At 35.4% G+C, this 19344-nt stretch overlaps 1 protein-coding gene across 6 annotated transcripts in view; it reads left to right on the top strand.

Annotated features, from left to right (window-relative positions):
- Positions 1-16023, top strand: part of PAPOLA (poly(A) polymerase alpha) — a 58096-nt gene extending 42073 nt beyond the window's left edge. The window contains exons 17-22 of one of the 6 annotated variants that reach the window (XM_028099043.2): positions 2788-2930; positions 5598-5695; positions 5924-6144; positions 9797-9859; positions 11721-11795; positions 13862-16023. In XM_028099043.2, coding sequence (XP_027954844.1) covers positions 2788-2930; positions 5598-5695; positions 5924-6144; positions 9797-9859; positions 11721-11795; positions 13862-13957 — 696 coding nt within the window. In that variant the 3' untranslated portion in view covers positions 13958-16023. Of the gene's footprint in view, positions 1-2787; positions 2931-5594; positions 5696-5923; positions 6145-9796; positions 9860-11720; positions 11796-13861 lie in introns of all 6 variants that reach the window. The other 5 variants (XM_028099034.2, XM_028099060.2, XM_028099049.2 and 2 more) reach the window with 5 other exon arrangements.
- Positions 16024-19344: the final 3321 nt, after the last annotated feature.

The raw sequence follows: 19344 nt of genomic DNA, 5'->3' as shown, positions 1-19344 counted from the left end.
TAAGGTAACTTAGTACATTAAAGCTTTTATGTGACTTGTTTTCCTCTCAACCTAATGCTTTTGTGAGTTAACCAAATAATCTAGAAAGTGGCAAAAAGGTACTGATCTTTTCTCAAGCCATTTTATTTATTTGTAATAAAATATACATAAAGTTTGCCATTGAGTAATTTTATTTTTAAATTAAAATGTCAAGCCAGACATTTGTCTTCTGATTGTCCCTTGGTGTTATTAATAAGTTTAAGCAACCATACTTAAATGTGTATTTACTACATGTAAAAATACATAACCATTTTATGTGTTTTCGGAAGTCAATGTAAATAGGTTGTTATGTTCTTTAACACTTAACCTATTTCTATTTTATTAACACATTTATTTATAACTGAGGTTATTAGATTTTCCAGAACCCTTGATCCTCAGATTATCTTTTAAAACCCCTACATATATGGTATTGTTGATTTTTGAAACAATGGAAGTATAGTTTAAATACATCTTATTTTTATTCTATTAAGGTATTATCTTATCTAAATATAATCTCCTAGAAATAAAAGTTATTAGTGTTCAGAAATAACTTTAAACATTGTATTTATCAAATAAAGCTTAACTGTACTCTTATCACCCTGTAATAGCTACTTTTCACCTCTCAGTGTGTGTTTTTTAAGTTTTTTTATTTATTGAGAGAGAGAGAGAATGGTAGAGAGAGAGCACGAGAGGGAGGAAGGTCAGAGGGAGAAGCAGACTCCCTGCCGAGCAGGGAGCCCGATGCGGGACTCGATCCCGGGACTCCAGGATCATGACCTGAGCCGAAGGCAGTCGCCCAACCAACTGAGCCACCCAGGCGCCCTCAGTGTGTGTTTCTACATAGACTGTTTGGTGCCTATATGTAACCACATATCATATGTATTTTTAAAAGGTTTTTGATGGTACATACCCTTTTGTGACCTGCTCTTTGGATGTTTATTATGTGTCCAGATTACATTACATTACAGATACTATGTGGCTGCTTAGTATTTTTTTACATGGCTACAGTATGATTATATCTGTCCTTATTTGACATCATTTGGACTGTTTCTAAGTTGCTGCTAGTAAAATAGCACTTTCTTGTTTTTAGTAGTAGTAGTATCTAGAAATCTAGATCCATGAATCTTTTCTCTTAGACTCTCATTAATAGCTTCCTTTTATTAACTGCTATTTGCAAAGCCCGGTACGAATGTTTTTCTATATTTAATGATAAAACAACCCACAAGTATTGTCTTTTATAGAAGAAACCAAGTGGCTGATAAACTTGCCCACGTTTGTATAGTAGGAGATGTGAATTGGACCTAGGTCTCAGTGCAAAGCGTATGTGTTTATTTCTCTCTGTAGTATGTTCTGTCTTTATCTTTTATTTGAAAATGTGGATAAAACATTTATGATGGCTTGGCATTGAAGTCTCTTGTGCCAAACTTGATATAGACAAAGGCAAAGCAGAGCAACTCTTTTGTGTTCAAACCAGCTAGTTAAAACCTTCAGTTTCATAGATCATCCTCAGCAGTGGCCTGTTGTCTCACAGGTGTTTGATCACCTGGTCAGGCAGGTAACTGTAGAATTAGTATAACTTACTTACTGTACAAATCCTTGTCTGGCGGAGAGTGAAATTGGTAGCATTTTTGCATAGGAAAGAAGCTCATTAGAAAATTCATTTCACAACTGACTTCATAAACAAGTGGCATTACTTTCTCTTCCTCTCCATCCTGCCAAATCTCATCTTCCCCATTTGATCAATATTGATTTATGTACAAAAGTAATGTCTGTAGTGCTAGATAAAGAATGTCTTGCCATTTGGGGAACTAGAGTGCGCACACGCACACACACACGGGATGTGGGTTTTTGTCAACAATGCAGTCATTTCCATTAAAATGTTTCTGTAGGTAAGTGGAGCACCAAGGCTTAAAAGTATTCTGGAAAAAAAAACTGAAGAAATCAATTTGATATTGCAATACTATTGGTTGTAGAAACAGAAACTAAGTTCTTTAGAAATCAACTTTCATCCCATAGAAACATAGTTTAAGCTTTATTTTGGTTTTCCTATATTAAGTAACATTTTGAGTGCTTTGATTTTTAAGAAGCAGGACTAGCATTAGGATTTACATGTGGATATTAGATTTCACTTTCAGGAAATTATTTCTGCTTCTCTTTTCACAGGATAATTTATACTATTAGATGTACCATGTTAAAATTCTAAGTTGGCAGTCAGAGCACCAGAAATTCTTGGTTTTGAGAGAGCCTCATTTATTTATAGATTTTTAGAAGTGGTACTATGCTGTACTTATTTGATGGTTGTTTTGACATTACACAATTTTATGTTCATTGTAGAATAATTAAAAATTGATTTAAAAAAATTGGTCATAATCCCAAAAGCCAGATATACTCATTGCTAGTATTGGGTTTATCATTAAGACTTTTTTCCTAATATTCCTAATATATATGTGTATGTGTCTGTATATATTTATAGTTATCTGATTTAAGATCCGTGTGTTTTCACATTACAGTGCTTTTTAGCATGCAGTGTGTCTTGTGGAAAATGTGTACGTTTAATATAGCATTCTTTTCTCCTTTTTTCTCCCATGGAAGAACTGTAGTGTAGTCAGGCCTCTTAGAAGTCTTTACCTTGTAAGTCACCATGGCACTTCTGAGTTTTCATGATTTATGCTTTGTAGTAGAAATCATATATCAAAGTAAAATATGTTCATGTTTCAAAGATGTGGGTAAAATAAAGATATATTTGACTAAATATCTTATTAATTGCAGCATTCAACAGAAGGTGTCAGATTGACGCCTCTGAATGACAGCAGCCTCGACTTGTCTATGGACAGTGATAACAGCATGTCTGTGCCTTCACCTACTAGTGCTATGAAGACCAGTCCATTGAACAGTTCTGGCAGCTCTCAGGGGTAAGGAAAGCGAGGGAATGAAGTGGAGTGGCTGTTCACTAAACGTATTTGATGAATTCTCTTGTTAGAGTCATCTATTTAGAATATTTATTCCCCTTTTAATTTTTTAAAAATAGCAATTAAACTTATTTTGGGGGGAAAATAATTTTTATTTTTGTCCTATTGTGTCATACTTGGATTCCGTTTTGGGGACAGGTGTACCTTAATTCAGATACGAATGAATGTTAGCACCGTAATCCCTCATTTCGCATACAGATGGTCCCTGACTAACATGGTTTGACTTAAGATTTTTTTACTTTACAGTGGTGCAAAAGCAGTACACAGTAAAACCATACTTTGACGTTTGAATTTTGAGCTTTTCTGGGGCTAACAGTATACCGTACGGTAGTCACTTGTAGTGCCTGGCAGCGAGCTGCAAGCTCCCCGTCAGCCCTGCGCTCATAGGTCAACAGCCGCTACACCGACACCCATTCTGCACCCATACAGCCATTCCGTTTTTCACTTTCAGTACAGTATTCAATAAATTACATGAGATAGTCAACACTTTATTTTGAAATAGGCTTTGTGTTAGGTGCTTTTGCCCAATTGTAGGCTAATGTAAGTGTCCTGAGCATGTTTGAAGGAGGCTAGGCTAAGCTGTGATGTTTGGTGACTATGTGTATTAAATGCATTTTCGACTTAAGATATTTTCAATTTATGATGGGTTTAATAGGATGTAACCCCATCTTAAGAAAGCTCTGTATATTGAGGCTTCTGCTGCCTCCAGTGAACTGTATGGTATGCTAGGGAGAATGGACAAGAGGGATAAAATCACCTTTCTGTTCCGGAGCTGCTTACATCTGTGTAGCAGGGGAACAAATCTGTGGACATGTTAGGGGTCTGCTAAGGAAGGTGAAGGTCTTTGTGGACTGGTCTTAGTTATAGGGAACTTTTTTTTTTTTTTAAGAATTAAGTGTCTTTAAAAACATTGAACACAGATAAACATTTTTGTTATGAAAGAAATACATGGCTATGGTGGCAAAAACTAGAACACAAAAAGCCATATTTATGTTTAACCTTCTATAAATTTTTCCAGTGTATCCTTGCAGAATCTTTTTTTTTTTTTTTTAATGGAAATACTAGGGTATCTTCAAAGGGATTTGTATAGAAGCCTTTTGTACTTTGAGTTTATGCACATGTATGTAAAATAGTAACTATGTATTAAGTAACTTCAGAAATTTAAACAATGTTAGTTTCTTATGTAATACTAAATAACTTCTGTAAATAAGACTTCCGGATTTTAAGTTTACAACTGTATATTTGCTTAGCAAATTTTGAGTATTTATTATGCACTGGCCATTTTGCCAGCTATTTCTGGTTTTCTTCCTGCATCTGTGGTTGTTCTCTGGCCAGCTCTCCCTTTCTGTTGAAGTCGTTAGATGCGTGTGCCCTTGAGGGCGCTCTCCTCGGTACTTGTCCCTGCTTGGTATTCTCCCTTGGGGGGGAGTGGGATCACCTGCCCTTGTTGACTTCATTTACTTCTATGTACCAGTGAACTCCAAAGCTTTTTCTTTCTTTTTAAATTTTTTTTTTTTAAAGATTTATTTGGGAGAGCACGAGAGGGAGAGGGAGAGAGAGAATCAAGCAGACCCCGTACTGAGCACAGAGCCCAACATGGGGCTCAATCCCAGGACCCGGAGATCATGACCTGAGCTGAAACCAAGTGTTGGACACTTAATCGACTGAGCCACCCAGGCACCCTGTGAACTCCAAAGCTTTAATAAGCTGATTGCCCTGGTTACGTGCAAATGTCTTGTAGGCACCAAAAGTCTTAAGTCCTTTCGTGTCGCCTTGTCATGGCGTCATTGTTCCACAGTTGCAGAGTGTGAGCTATAGCTGAGGGAGCGAGAATAACCACAGAGGACTTTTTGCTTTTATTTTTCTTTCAAGGGGTAATTAAAATGAGATATTTAACTGCGATAGGATTTATCTGAGACAGAAGAGTTGAAGAAACAGGAGACTAAAGGATGGATGATTTGAGTTTCCTGAAATGACAGGAGGGAGTGGGATCCAGAACATAGAAGAGGAGGGATGGCTTTGAAAGCCTTTGTTGTTTATCTGGGCCACTGGGTGGTTTTTTAGGGTGTCACAAACCCTTAGATTTTGTATGCAGAAGCTTATTTCTATTTCTCAGACCATTTTCTTATTTATAGCCTTTGACGGAATTTTCTTATACCCCAAATCCATTAAGTCTATTCCCCCAAATCAGATACAGATTGTTTTTAAAACTGTCCTGTTTAATATGCTAGTCACTAGCCACATGCGGCGATTTAAATTTATTAATATTAAATAAAATTAAATATTCAGTTTCTCACGAGCCGAGTAGGTGCATCTGTATAGTGACTTAACCATACTGGATAGCACAGCTATGCGACGTTGTTCCAGAGGGTTCTGTCGGACAGCACTGCTTTATAGAGTGTGTGCTTTGGGTTGTTGGTTATATTTCAGCATATAAAGTCAGTTACTAACATATACATAGAAGTAAAACCAAAGAATCGTTTCCTTTAGAAAATAACTTCCATATTAAATTTTGTTATGGAATTTTATTTTATACTTTTCTGTTTGCTTTTTCACTTTTTTCTTTTTTTCTTTTTCTTTCTTTCTTTCTTTTTTTTTTTTTTTTAGCAGAAACAGTCCTGCTCCAGCTGTAACAGCAGCATCTGTGACCAACATACAGGCTACTGAAGTTTCTGTGCCACAAGTAAATTCCAGTGAAAGCTCAGGGGGTAAGGAGATTGGGTTGACAGACTTGAGAATCCTTACACCGTATTTGGTGTTAGCCTTCATTTTGAAAGATGGCTTTATTGATTAAGTGGTTCGAATTCAGTTTTTTAATGCTATTGTATAATTATCAATGAAATAAAATAAAATTCAGAGACTGAAAGCTTTACTTGTAACTTTCTGTTGACAGGATTTATTGTAATTTTTATGTGTTCATGTACTTACCTACTTAGGTACATCGAGTGAAAGCATTCCTCAAACTGCCACACAACCAGCCATTTCACCACCACCAAAGCCTACGGTCTCCAGAGTTGTTTCTTCAACACGTCTGGTAAACCCACCACCTAGACCTTCAGGAAATGCAGCAACAAAAATACCTAATCCTATAGTAGGAGTCAAGAGGACATCCTCACCTCATAAAGAAGAGAGTCCTAAGAAAACCAAAACGGAAGAGGTATCTATATATTAGTTAGCCTTGGGAATACCAGCCTGCCTATTTTAAAGTCCAGTAGAAGAAAATCTTTGTGAGCCAGAATTGAGAAGCAGCAAGGAAGAAAGCTTTTAGAAAAAGTTTAGGTAGTACTTTAGGGCCATAGTCTCTTCACCCTTCTACTCTTCTCAAAGCGACTACCTCTTCCATAAAGCTGTGCCTCATTTAAACTTAGCTTGTCTAGTCTATAACACAGTTTAGTATGTCATCCCAGTTTCTTATTCTCTCACAGCTGTATCTTTTATGTGTACTGATTCTTTGATAGCCTCTTTGGACACAGTTCTGTGATCCAAATGGAGTTTTGGAGTTTCTTACACTGTACTTGTTATTACAGGGTTACTGAATATGAGGTTTTCAGGGAATTCTTACTGAATAACTGGCCGTAGTTGCAAAGTCAGATTAATTTTGAGACCTTGAATGATTACTTACTTCCTCCAACCCTTCAGGAAAATTTCTAGCAATACTTTCACTTTTTATAGTGGCCAGTTTACCTTGCCAAAGTCTCAGATAGTTTTAGGGAAACCATTAAAAGTGTATATTGATTTTGGTGGTGGTTTTAAAATACAAAACAGAAGTAAGTAGCCTTGTTACACAATTTGCTCCCTGGAATCACTCTCAGGTTGTTTTCCTGTTAGTAGAACAGTCATTGTTGCCCCAGAGATTACAGTCCAAAAACTCCAATTTCATTGTGATTTTTGGTTAAAAATTTGTTACTTAGGAGTTTACTCATTTTACCAAAGTTTCTTTAGAAAAGGAAAAAAAAATCTGGATTTTTCTCATGGGAGTGTTTTGATCTGTAATAGTGAAATATTATTATCTTTAATTTGTAAGTGTTCTGTTCCCCAGCTTATTCTGAAGCCTTTGGGTTTAGATTTTTTTGGATATGGTCACTATTAACTAAATATGAATAATTTTGATGAATTTTGTCGCTTTAATGATGCTGAATGAAGAATGATTATATCATATCACGCTTTATAACACATGTTCTGAAAACCTGTCTGCGTAGTTATTTCTTAAGGCAGTGATTTTCAGCCTTGCTTGTACATCAGAATTTTTCAGAGTGATTCCCCCCACCCCCAATAGAGATTTTACGGCCTCCTCCAGATACATTGAATCAGAGACTCCAGAAGTTAGGCCTGGGAATCTTTTATTCAAACCCCCCAGTGCTGCAGGACTCTGTTGTGCAGCAACCTAAAAATGTGCTGATTTTGGTGGAACTCCACATTGTGTCTATTGATACTTGTTTGGAGTTGGCAAAGCATTGCAGAATTCACATTTCTTTTTATCTCAGTAAGTATATGTAAGCATAACTGGAGATGCCTATTCATTCTGTTTACTTCTGTTAATGGTTTAATCCCTTAATGTCTCCGGAGAGCTCTGACTCACGGTGTACCGGCATAATGCTGGTAGGTTCATTTGCACTTACTTTGGTAGAAAACACTCCTGGTTCCTGTCTAGATAGAGAGGCAATAGGAATATAGGATTTTTTTTACTTAGTATGGACAATTTTAAGTCTATACACAAGTAAAGAGAGTCATTTCCTATGCTTGCATACCCACTGTGTAGCTTCGGGTGCAGTGGGCTCTGCCAGTCCCTACATCCTTCATTCTTTTGGCCTTTTCCATCTTCCTCTGTCTGGACTATGGAGATTAACAATCCAGACATCATATCATTTCGTCAGTATTTTTAAAATCATGTATCTAAAAGATAAGGATTACAAAAAAGAAAACATAAACAATAAACTTATCCCGCTTAGAAAAATCAAATATCTAGTTAGTGCTCAAGCGACCCTGATTGTATCATCATTGATTTTTTTTTTTTAAGTCTTTTGTTTGTTCCATTCTGTAACTACATAAGATCCCTGTGTAGCTATTGATTGATTTCTCTTAAGTATTCTTTAAAACAGATTTCCCTTCCTTTTTTCCTTGCAATTTTTGTTTTGTTTTTTAATGTTTTCTCACAGTCTGGGTTTTGTTTATGGCGGCTTCATGGAGTTGACTAACAAAAAACAGTTTTATGATATAGAAGAGACCTGAGGATCTTAGGTATCGTACAGGCTGATCTCCTCATTTCCCAGAAGGAGGACCTTGAGTTTCAGTGGTTTTTCCATTTATAAAGCTAATTAAAGTCAGAGTCAGGAATAGAACCCAGGCCTAAATCTCATGGTGCTAAAGGAGAAGATCATCATTTTGGAGCTCTCCTAAACCGGATCTTTTATTCTCTGTTAATGAGTACTTGTTATTAGAAATTTTAACAAACCAGAAAGAAACACTGGTCTTAATTAATCATGCACTAACGTGTATAGACAGGAGGGGTTCAGGGGTGGTCAGGGAGGTGTACTGCTGCTTAATTTGCATCATATGAGAAAGATGTAAAATAAAAATAGACAAATGTTTGCCCTGGATTGTATGCTTAAACGATGCTATATATCTATTTTTAAACTTTTTCTTATGGAAAATTTCAAACATGTACAAAATTATAATGAACGGTCCTGTTTGCATCACTTAGCTTCCGCAGTTAACAGCTCACGGCCAGCCTGCTTCATCTACACATCTACTTCCTTTCCCCTTGTTATGAAGCAAATCCCAGGCGTGTCATTTCAGCCATAAATATTTCTGTGTGTATCTAAAGATAAAGACTTCTGAAAACACAACTGTAGTTTATTATCACCATATATGTGTGTGTGTATGTATATATATGTGTGTGTATATCAGTATATTTACCAGTATTAGCAATAATATCTTAGTGTTACATATCCAGTCAGGTTTGATATTTGCCCTGTTACCATTACTGTTTTTGAAGTTTATAACATTTGCAGGATACAAATAAGATCCTTATTAGACTTGGTTTATATTACTGTTAAATTTCTTCTACTCATAGAAACATGGTTTCTATGTCTTGTTATAAAGCTACATTTAAAATTATAATTTTCCTTAGTAAATACAGCAGAGAAATTAGGGTTAAAATAGTTTTTCTTAGAGGGTGTTAATTGCAAGTCACTGCAGGAATGGGAAAGTACAGCCATCTTTGGCTTCTCTTTGCTTTCTTTACCGAAAATGAGTTGTTTTGAATATAATAAATTAAAAAATTAAGACTGGAAGAGAGCATTTCTCAAACCTCCAGTTCTTCAGGATGTTACTAAGTTTTACTAAGCGGGGGGAGTCTGGTTAATTAAGTTTGGGAAAGTTAAAGAGGTGTTCTTTATAGAACTTCTCAGACCCTTTTATAAAAAGTGCTAATATGTATGTGAATTTCCCAGAATGGGGGTCTATCTCTAGGATTCCAAGTTTCTAAATTGTTTGATCAATGAACTTTTTTTTTTCTCTTCCTTACAAAAATATTTTATGAACTTAGTGGTTTTAGGAATGTGATTTAGGTGGTGTTGATCAACAGTAACCGCTTTCTTCATATTCTTTGGAAGATACTGAAGCCAAATTAAATATGTTACATTAAAATTTTTTTTTTCAAATGAATGAGTGATCTACTTTAAGGCCATAGTTGATCTTACAGGTTAAATTATTTTATAATTTAAAAAATTTTTGTCAATTAAAGCATTGATTGGCAAATAATCTAAATTTTTCATTTTAGAGAATAAAGCTTTTTTTTTCAAAAACAGGATGAAACAAGCGAAGATGCTAACTGTCTTGCTTTGAGTGGACATGATAAAACAGAAACAAAGGTATACTAATTTAGCCTTGGAATACATACACAATTAAGAGTACGGAAGATGTGATAGAAATGTCTCTAGAATTTTGTACTGTCTTTTGTTCTATAGGTTTTAGGTTGTTTTCAGTATAGTTTTTAGAGAAGTGTTCGTCCCTTTTGAATGTTAATTTATAATGCTGAAAGTGAATTTCTCAAATGTTTGAGGTCCTACTAAATGCAAGGTAATCTGGGTGGACACTGGACGGAATAAAGTGATGAGTGAGGCATGTTCTGTGCCTTTAAAAGAACTTACAATTAAGTAGAGAAGATAAGAGGTAGAAGCAACTAATTATATTATCAAAGAAGATCAAAGTAATTGAGGCTGCTGGGGTGGTGAGGGGCAGAAGCAGTGGGATGTTATTTCTGACTGAAGAAACAGTAAGAGGCTTTGTAGAAAGACCATGTCGTATTTGACGTAGTCCTTGAAGGATATGTAGGATTTGGGGCAGTCCAAGATAAGAAGGTCATCTTACTCTTGGGTGGGCGTATTGGTATGTTTTGAGAATCAGTTTTTGGCAGAAGGTTCTGGCGAGAGCCTTCTGGAGTGCATGGGGCTTGAGATGAGGTAGATGAGATGAGAGAGAGTGGTTTCGCCAAACCGTATTAGACTCTCAACATCATTTTTTCAGAAATTGAAATGTACTGAAGGCTTTTACCTTCTTCCTCTTATTTAAGGTAGAAAATTTGGAAATCCTCCTCCAAAATTATTCCCATAATCGACATTTGAGCAAGTATTCTTTTGGTGTCTTTATAGATTTTATTTGGGCATACATACCAGTGCCTTTGCTTTCAAATCTTTATTCACTCTGTAAACCAGGAAAAATTGTTCCTGTGATTATATAATTTACAGAATATTAATAAGTTATCTTAAGGCTGTAACCCTATTTTATTCAACCAGTTCCCAGTTGTTTCTATTAAAAAAAGAAAGTTCTTTCTTACCGTAGTATTGACTGTAGGTAAATACCTGCCATCCATTTATATTTATTAGAATAAACTAATGAAAGAGGAGTTACCGAGGCAAATAGTATGCTTACTTTTAAAACTTGATACGTAACTCCCAATTTGTGCTTCAGAAAGCCTGAACTTCCATTTCTGTTACCTGCATCCTGTTTACCCCGTTCTTTTTCATAAGAGAAAAATTGACATTTCATTGTTTTATTACTGTATATGTTGTTTTATAGAAATTCAGATTTTTACATATTTATTTTCATTTGTTTGTGTATATATGTAGTATTCTGTTTTGTGCACAGCTTTAAAAACATTGAGAGCAGTGGCATGACCTGGTTCTCCCTGTATTTTCTGATAATATTTATAATAGATCCTTGCATTGATTATTGAGGAGGGGAGGAGAAACAAACAAAAAAATGTTTTAGGGACTTTTTTTTTCTACTTTTAATCGAAGGTGTGGGAGCAGCTTTTATCCTTTAGAAAAGGTAATTTTATTTAATAATATTAACGGGGTTTTGTTTTTTTCACATAGCTAGGGCTTAGGTATGTAGTGTGTTAATTATTGTCTGGGCAGCATTTCATAATGTGCCTGTGCGTGTCTTTAATTATTATTTGCTCCAAATGTCCAAGTTGGAGGTAGCTGGAAAGTCAGGAGATACTCTGACCATGCCCATAGAAATGCAGTAGACAAATAGAAACGTATGTGTATGTGACAAGGGCGAGGTGGCCTGCGGCCAGGCTCACTACATGATTTTGTGATGTGGTCCCATCTTTCTCTTGATCCTCCTGTCTTCCAAGTTGTCTTCTTTATTAGCCACCAAACCCAGTCATGTTCTTTTATTCTTTTTTTTAAGTCTCTTTCCTCCCCCGTCCTCTTTGTCTCACAGGAACAACTTGATACAGAGACAAGTACAACTCAATCAGAAACTATTCACACAGCGGCTTCTCTGTTGGCCTCTCAGGTACTAAGTGCAAAAAGCAAGGACAGTTTGTAAATGTTGTTAAGATTAGTGTGGTATAATGAATTAAAATGAGCATATACAGAAGACAATTAAAATTCTCTCTGTAACAGTAGTTACTCGCTAGCCTATCAATGTGTGTATCGTAGTTTAAAGGTAGAGCATCAGATTTGATAGAACCATTGTTTTGCACTGTCAAGATGCTAACTCATCCCCTTATATATTATTTGATATTGCAAATTATTTAAATCCTCACTAGTCACAAAATGCAGTATTCATATAAAGGTTTTCTCTACAGATCAAAGAGTGAATTTTAAATCATGACAACTAAAAAACATTCTTTGTGGATCTTTTTGTGAGGTTAAAATGATTTTTTTCTTTTTAAAATGTGTTTCTGTCTCACATTTTACTTCTGATTTTCAGTTATTAATTTAGTGTAACCCATAATTCTTTCAAATTATTTTTCATTTGTCCTAGAAATTCTGTGATAGTCCCTTGTTTCATACAGTAGGCACCTAGAATCTTTTCTTTCTTTTTTAATACTGATTTGTGAACCTTCATTTTGTTCGTGAAACATTGATTTTCCTTTTGAACCCTTTCAAAAATTGAGTATACTTCAAAGTCTAGGTCATATTCTGACACAAAGTAAATATTTTCTTTAAGTAGATGTTGAACTGGTGACCCTCTGCAAGACCACTGAGATCATTGATGCTCGCAGTGAGGCTGCTGAACTGAGGCAGTGATACTTTGCTGCTTTGTGGCTCAGAGTTATTTTAATGTGATAATTTTAAGATGTGTTTTTGCTAACTATTAACCCACATGGCCTCTAAAGAGAGAAATATCATGTTGACTTTCTGGAATGTCATTTATTTCCATAACTTTTATCTAATAAAAATTTGGGGTGGAGGAAGTAACTAAAACAACATGAGGAAATGTGCTTGGCATTGATACATGGACAAAGTAGTCTATCGGTCTTAAGCTCCTGTGATGTGACTGCATGTCTTTTGGCCTGCCACATTACTCTGGGGAACTGTTTTCATAGTTTTATCTTTTATTAAGTTCATCCCTATGGTGATGAGTACTCATGGGTATTTGCCTTTTTGTATTTTAATGGGGGAGGTAGAACTTCATTTCTAATGTAAAGATTTGTAGAGCCACTGAGAGAAAAATCACCCAGTTAATAAAAAGAGTGATGATGTTGATTACAAAAAAAAAAAAATCCCAATATTTGGTGATACAAGGGGTGTATTTCTTTCTGGGGAAATGATTATAATATTGTGGCTGTGTGTAATAAAGAATCCTTATTGTTTTGATATAACTTGAGATACAGACAAAATGGTAGCATCTCTGGGATTTGCTTCAGAGTAAGCTTGGGAGTGAAGGTGGGGGGACGGTGGATGGTTCTGGTTGGGCCGCTGGCGAAGCTCGGTAATGGCTACATGGGATTCATCATAGAATGCGCTCTACTTGTGTGGATGCTTGGAATTTCCCATAATAAAACATTTAAAAATTTCTCTCTGTTTTTGAATGCTAAAGAAGGCTTGTGATTTAATCTTTTTTAACATGAAGTTTTCCTAAAATTTAGAATAACTAAATTATTGCTGAGTTGTATAGATTTAATTTTATAATGTTTAGGGGTCAGAAAATAATGTCCTGGTTAACTGCCGCTCCTGTGTGTGTGTTCTCCCACACGGGGGCGCTCCAGCACCAGTTACCATCACAGCTGTTCCTGTTACTACAAGTAGATACAGTTTAACATGACTTTAATAATTATATGACAGGTCATTCTTAGAGGAGTGTGTCTATGAAAGTTGTATTTTAAAATTAGGAGTTTTCTGTGTATTGCTAAAACATTCATATTTTATTATTTGAAAATTACAAGTGTAGAACAAATAGTTTTATAGTAATAGTCATGTTTATTTGCACTTCATTCTTGTTTCTCTTTAAATTTTTAATACTTCTGTCGTAAGGTCCCATCCATTTCTTAGAAAGTAAAGCAGTGGAAAGTAAATCTCATTTTTAAGTTACAGTGCTTTGAACAATGTTGTGTTCTTTGCTTTCGTTCTCAGAAAACATCCAGTACAGACCTTTCTGATATCCCTGCTCTCCCTGCAAATCCTATTCCTGTTATCAAGAATTCAATAAAACTGAGATTGAATCGGTAAAAACAACCTCAGGGGTCCATAAACAATATCTGCCAACTCAACCTGTTGTCTTCAAATGCTAAAAAAGGAGAATGGAGGGTACAAGACTAGACATGACTGAAAATGGATTTAGGTTTTTTTTGTGACCTCCCTTACTGGGCTAATCAGCACTTGATCGGAAGTCCAGGTTAGTATGTGAAGCCAGGAGTACTATTATTATTGTGTTAGCAACAGTTGCATTAACTATTTCAAAAAATTACTGCCTTTAAAAAAAAAAAAAAACCTCAAGCTATATTTGTATCCATAATTGACATCTGGATTGGGTTTATGTTTGATGCATTGTTTGGAAAATTTGCAATACAAACTGGCATAAGAATTCCTTGTTCGATGATGCACTTTTATGTATTTTTTTATTAGAAAGTAGAACTAATTTTAGATTTTCAGCTTGATGGATTTTCATTTTTTCCTGAAAAATTTCCTTTACCATTAGTCTTCAAATTGGATACCATTGTGCGGTGGCGTACTGTTCTACTTCAGAGAAAGGATGAGAGGACATCTAGTTCAGTCCCTGTGCAGTAGCTGCAACCCTTAAAAATGAAATGTCAACTCTAGGGGTATATATTTGACATTGAAAGAATAATTAGGAAATAGTTGGTTTTGATGGGGTCATGATTAAGAAATGATATATTGGTTTTATTTATAGAATTGTTTAGAGTGCATACAAATCAGCAATCAGCCAGCAAATATTTTTCTTTGAGCTTATTAAAGCTCCATATTCTTTTGCCTTCAATCTGTTGTCTTCGAAACAAAGCTTTTTGCTCCTTCCCCCTTTTCTTTTTCCTTTTTGCTTGTATGCATAAGGTAGAACTTAATTTCGTAAGAAACAAAATGCCAGTATTTTCTTAAGCCATGATGTGAAACCAATGATCCTGTGGCCATGTGGCACAGAACACTAAATTTTGGTCCTGTGGCTGAAACTTTAGGGTGACTAAAAGAAAAATGCATGATGCCCTATCCGGGACGGCCATTTGATCTCTGGACATGCGGAATTTTGTACACTCCACAGAACTCCTCTCTGTAGTAAAGTTGATTTTCAATTTTAAATGTGGGCAAAAAGGCATTTTCTCCAAGAATTTTAAACTAATTTTTATTTTTAAAATGGTTGACCAAAATTTGTCAGTAAATTTTACATGTAGAAACATTTTAAAAATCATTTCTAGCAAGCACTTGGCATCTAGTCAGCTCTCTACTCCTTTTCATTTTGTTTTATCCGATCAATAGGTTAGGAACTCCTTTCTGCAAAGAAAAGAAGTCCTCATAATTAAGCAGCAGAGCATCCATCTTCACGAAGTATGAGGGGTGCCAGATGTTGATAAACTTAGTTTATTCTTTCCTAATCTGGACAAAGCAGACCTAACAGATTTTCTGATGAGCATGTTTATGAATCTTCCATTGTGCTCCATTCTTATCACATGTGCATTTTTCATGTTAAACTGCAGTTACTTAAACTCTTCCCCTGTCCTTCTAAATTAATTTTCCAAAGTTGGAGTGTAGTCTTTCCCCTTAGGCTATGCATTAATTGAGGCTTTCTTTTCACCGTACCTTATGATGTCTAGTAGACAGTGTTTCCGCTTCCCACATCTTCGCTCCGCACACTCACCTTGCCCTTCCTCCCACCACCTAAGAAAAAAAGATGGTCATGCTAACAGGTGAAGTGTACAAGGTGTCTGTGTGTTTTGTATAGCTTCAGAGTTAGATTGAAATTGCCAGGCACAGATTTAGTCTTGTCATTTTGTTTACACATTGGGGAAAAAAAAATTCAGTTTATTAAACGTTTCATGTAACTGCACCCAAGTTTTGCCAAGCTGGAAACTTGGACCTTTTCTGTGTAGTGACTTTTTAATTCTAGTTTTCATAACCTGGAGATCAGACTGTTGCTTTCGCATGATGTATGTAGTGTCTCATGACTGGAGTTTGCTTTGTTTTATAGTATCTGTACTCCTTGTATTTTTCAAGAGCTATTTTGTAAACAGATGATGTATTTCTCCATTGAAAACACAATAAAAAAAAAAAACAGCACAATCCCACAGTTGGCTGGTTTCTTTTGACTGACTTTATTTCTCTTGTTTTTTCAGTGATAAATTGGTTCTACTTTTAAGTTTATGGTATGGCCATAAGTGAAGATTTGCAAAAGAATTTACTTTGCTTACATTTAGAAAAGATTTGCTTCTGGTTAATTTATACTGTTAGTGGCAGCCTAGTATTAATTGATATCTTCCTGATCACTATTTTTCATATAAATGATCATTTGGGAGGAAAACGTGAATGTAGTTACTAATAATTCACTCTCAGCTGTCCCATTGTCTACAGTATTTTGTGTATGTAGACTATATGCCTTTTCTGTATATTTGTTTCGTGCACATAGACAGTGTACTGCTGATTGGTTTCCTTTTCAAAGTTGGTTTTCGGTTATTTCTATGTCAGCAGGTGGCACTGTTGTTTTTCAGTGGGTTTAGGATTATAGACCACAAACCAGCTAGGATCTTCTCTTTCTCATTTTACCAAACCCAAATCAGATAGTGCTTTTCTTAAACCCCCAGATGCTCAACATTGCATACTAACTCATGGGTTAGGAGAGAACTGCTTTGTATGTTTGTAATGGCCAACTCCTGAGTATGGCTCTCTTAAGTACCTTGAGTGGAGGGATGGACCTCCTGATGTTAAAGTCATTATTCTAATGGACGTGCAGTCTTGTGTATTTCGTTCCTGAAATTCCAAATTCTAATACCTTTATTATATATAAAACAATATACGACTGCAACATGGGATGACTTTTCATTAAGCTTTCGGGAGTATTAGGAAAAGGGAAGATACTGTACAAATTACCCTTGGCCTCCATCGTTCACACCTACAGAGTTGAATTTGCGGGACTTCCTCTACCTCGAGAGACACCTAAACATGGGACTGAATAGCCCACTTTCTGACTTTGATCACCCACACGGTCTTTTGGCTTTTCATGCATCTTGCTGAATTAGTAAAACAAGTAAAGGTGTGTTTTGTGGATCTGGGTATATTCTGGAATAAAGTTTGTATTTTTCTAATTAACACCTCTGTTTGTTTTTTTTTTCCACACAGAAAAATGTTTTAGAGCTCTGCGTAGTATTAATTCTGGCTGCACTCAAGGTGGCAATAAGTGATCAGCAGCTCCAAGTAGTAATTGATGTATGAAAGGGTAAATCATTAACGTACATAAGCTTGTAGAACAAGCCTTGGGAATGCTGTTTGTGCACTTAAATACATTTAAGCAAAAAGAGAAACTGTTTATCTAAAAAGGCATTGAATAATCCTTCGGATATAGTTTTTTCTATTTTAATTCTAATAAAAGAACAGCACAAGGAAAATTAGTTGCTTTTAGCCTGAATTGTATGTTTTGGTATTTTTTTTTAATTCTCTGTTTTATTCCTTTACTGTTAGTTTTTTTTTTTTTTTTCCAAACCAGAATCACAAATGGATGCTGTCTTAAGAGCTGAACTTGCTGGTACATGAAATATTAAATGTGTTCTGTAATAAACACGACTTTCAGTCATGTAGCGACAAGTGGTCTGTTTAATTCCGTGTAGTGTTTGTTTTTTATATTTGTGTAATCAATTCATCCTTTCTCTATACTTACCAGTTTAAACATCCTTGTGACATCTTATGTAACTTTATTGGCACCAGGAAAGATGGCATCAGTATTTCTGAGCCATGTATTTTAGAAGTGGTTGCATATACTTGATCCTAGAACTGATTTTATGTACTTGGGAAGTCATTTCAACTTCTCTTCCTCAGAGACATACTTCTGTCTCTGTGCTCTGCAGACATCACTGTAGCTGATCAGTGATCAATCATACATGGATTTTCCTGAACGGGATGGAATTTTAAGTGCATTTTTTTTCTTTCCTCATCTCCCAATTCACAGGCCTTTCCTCAAAAGGGTAGAATTAAGGCTATGCTCAAGTTCACATTTCAGAAAGCTTAGGTTTGTGTGAAAGGTGGTGATTTCAGTTATTATGCTTTCTTCCTGCAATTACCTTTTTAAAAAATGCTTCACATTTACAGATAGCTAAAAATCATATCTAAAAAGGGCAGAGTATTGTTTAGATTTTATAGCTTAACCACCAACTGTTTAAAATGTTAACTTTGAAAATATACTTTAAATAAGACAGTGCATTCACTTTCTGTTTTGGGTATCTTTAAATTGCACTGGTAGGATGGGAAATGGATCCTCTTTCAAAATGAAAAATAGAAGTAGTCTGTTGTGTGCTTTCATCAAAGCTTTATATTTTTTGCTGTGATATTTCTAAGGTACAGGATAATCCCTTAAATCACAAATAGTTTCCTCCTTGCCACCCAGCTTAGAGTTTTGTTTAGTATGTATTGTTCTTGTTTTTTACTGGTGAGAATGGATTTATGCTACACCCTCAACCGTCCCTCTTCCTTAGGTGCCAGAATTGACCAGGGAAAGCCTAAAGGCATGTAGATTTTGTTTTACAACATGGAATAAATGATGAGGGTCTAGGAGCTCCCAGAGCTGATTAAACCTGTGCTTGAACTTGCCACTGACAGTCTTAGCAGCGGAGTTGCTTTTTTCCACCAGAGCACAGACCTCGCAGCCATAAGACCAGTGACCTGAGACATACTACAGCAAAAATACATTATTTGGAACAGTATAAATTCAGTTACATACTGTCACAGTCTTCAGTACATTTTATAAAAATTGCTTTACCTATAGTTGAATATTTTTCAAACCATTGCATCAATGGATAGAAATATAAACAGATTAGAGGGAAAACCATTAAGTTTAAGTCTCAGGTTGAGTATAATGTAATTAACAGTGAAAATGATAAATTATCACCTAGTGTGAATCTCATGCATCTCAATATGTGGAAGTATCCAGACTGTATACTCTTGTTTTCACCTAACTTGGATGCTTTTAATTTCATATTAGGTGAATATGACCCAATTAAAAAAAAAAAGGAAACCCAAGTTTCTTAAAAAGACTGTAAGCCTTTTAGAAGTGTTTCATTTAATTAATTTGTAAGATGCTATTTTCTGATTCAACAGATTTCAGTCTGAAAATATGTATTTTGAATAATTCAAGAATTTTAGTTTTATGGGTTTCTTATAGCTCCTTGCAGACAGTTCTCTCAGTCTTGTGTGTTTTCTAATAATGTCATATAGTCCTAAAATCGTTAAAAAATTTTTTTTGGTATAATACAATTTTTGCTTTAAGAAGACTTATGGAAATGCAAAATAGCAGTTATTTCTGGGGAGTAAAATGATCTCGTGCCACTGCTGTTCCCCTCTAAATCCCCATATATACACACATATGTGGATATTTGGGTTCTTTTCAAATTTTAGGCATAAGA

The sequence above is a fragment of the Eumetopias jubatus genome, unplaced genomic scaffold (genome assembly GCF_037043125.1).
Source record: "Eumetopias jubatus isolate StellerSeaLion01/CBP00866 unplaced genomic scaffold, mEumJub1_p1.0 scaffold_7, whole genome shotgun sequence".
Lineage (NCBI taxonomy): Eukaryota > Metazoa > Chordata > Mammalia > Carnivora > Otariidae > Eumetopias > Eumetopias jubatus.
Note: the sequence above shows the minus strand (reverse complement) of the source record. Positions and strands in the feature narration are given on the sequence as shown.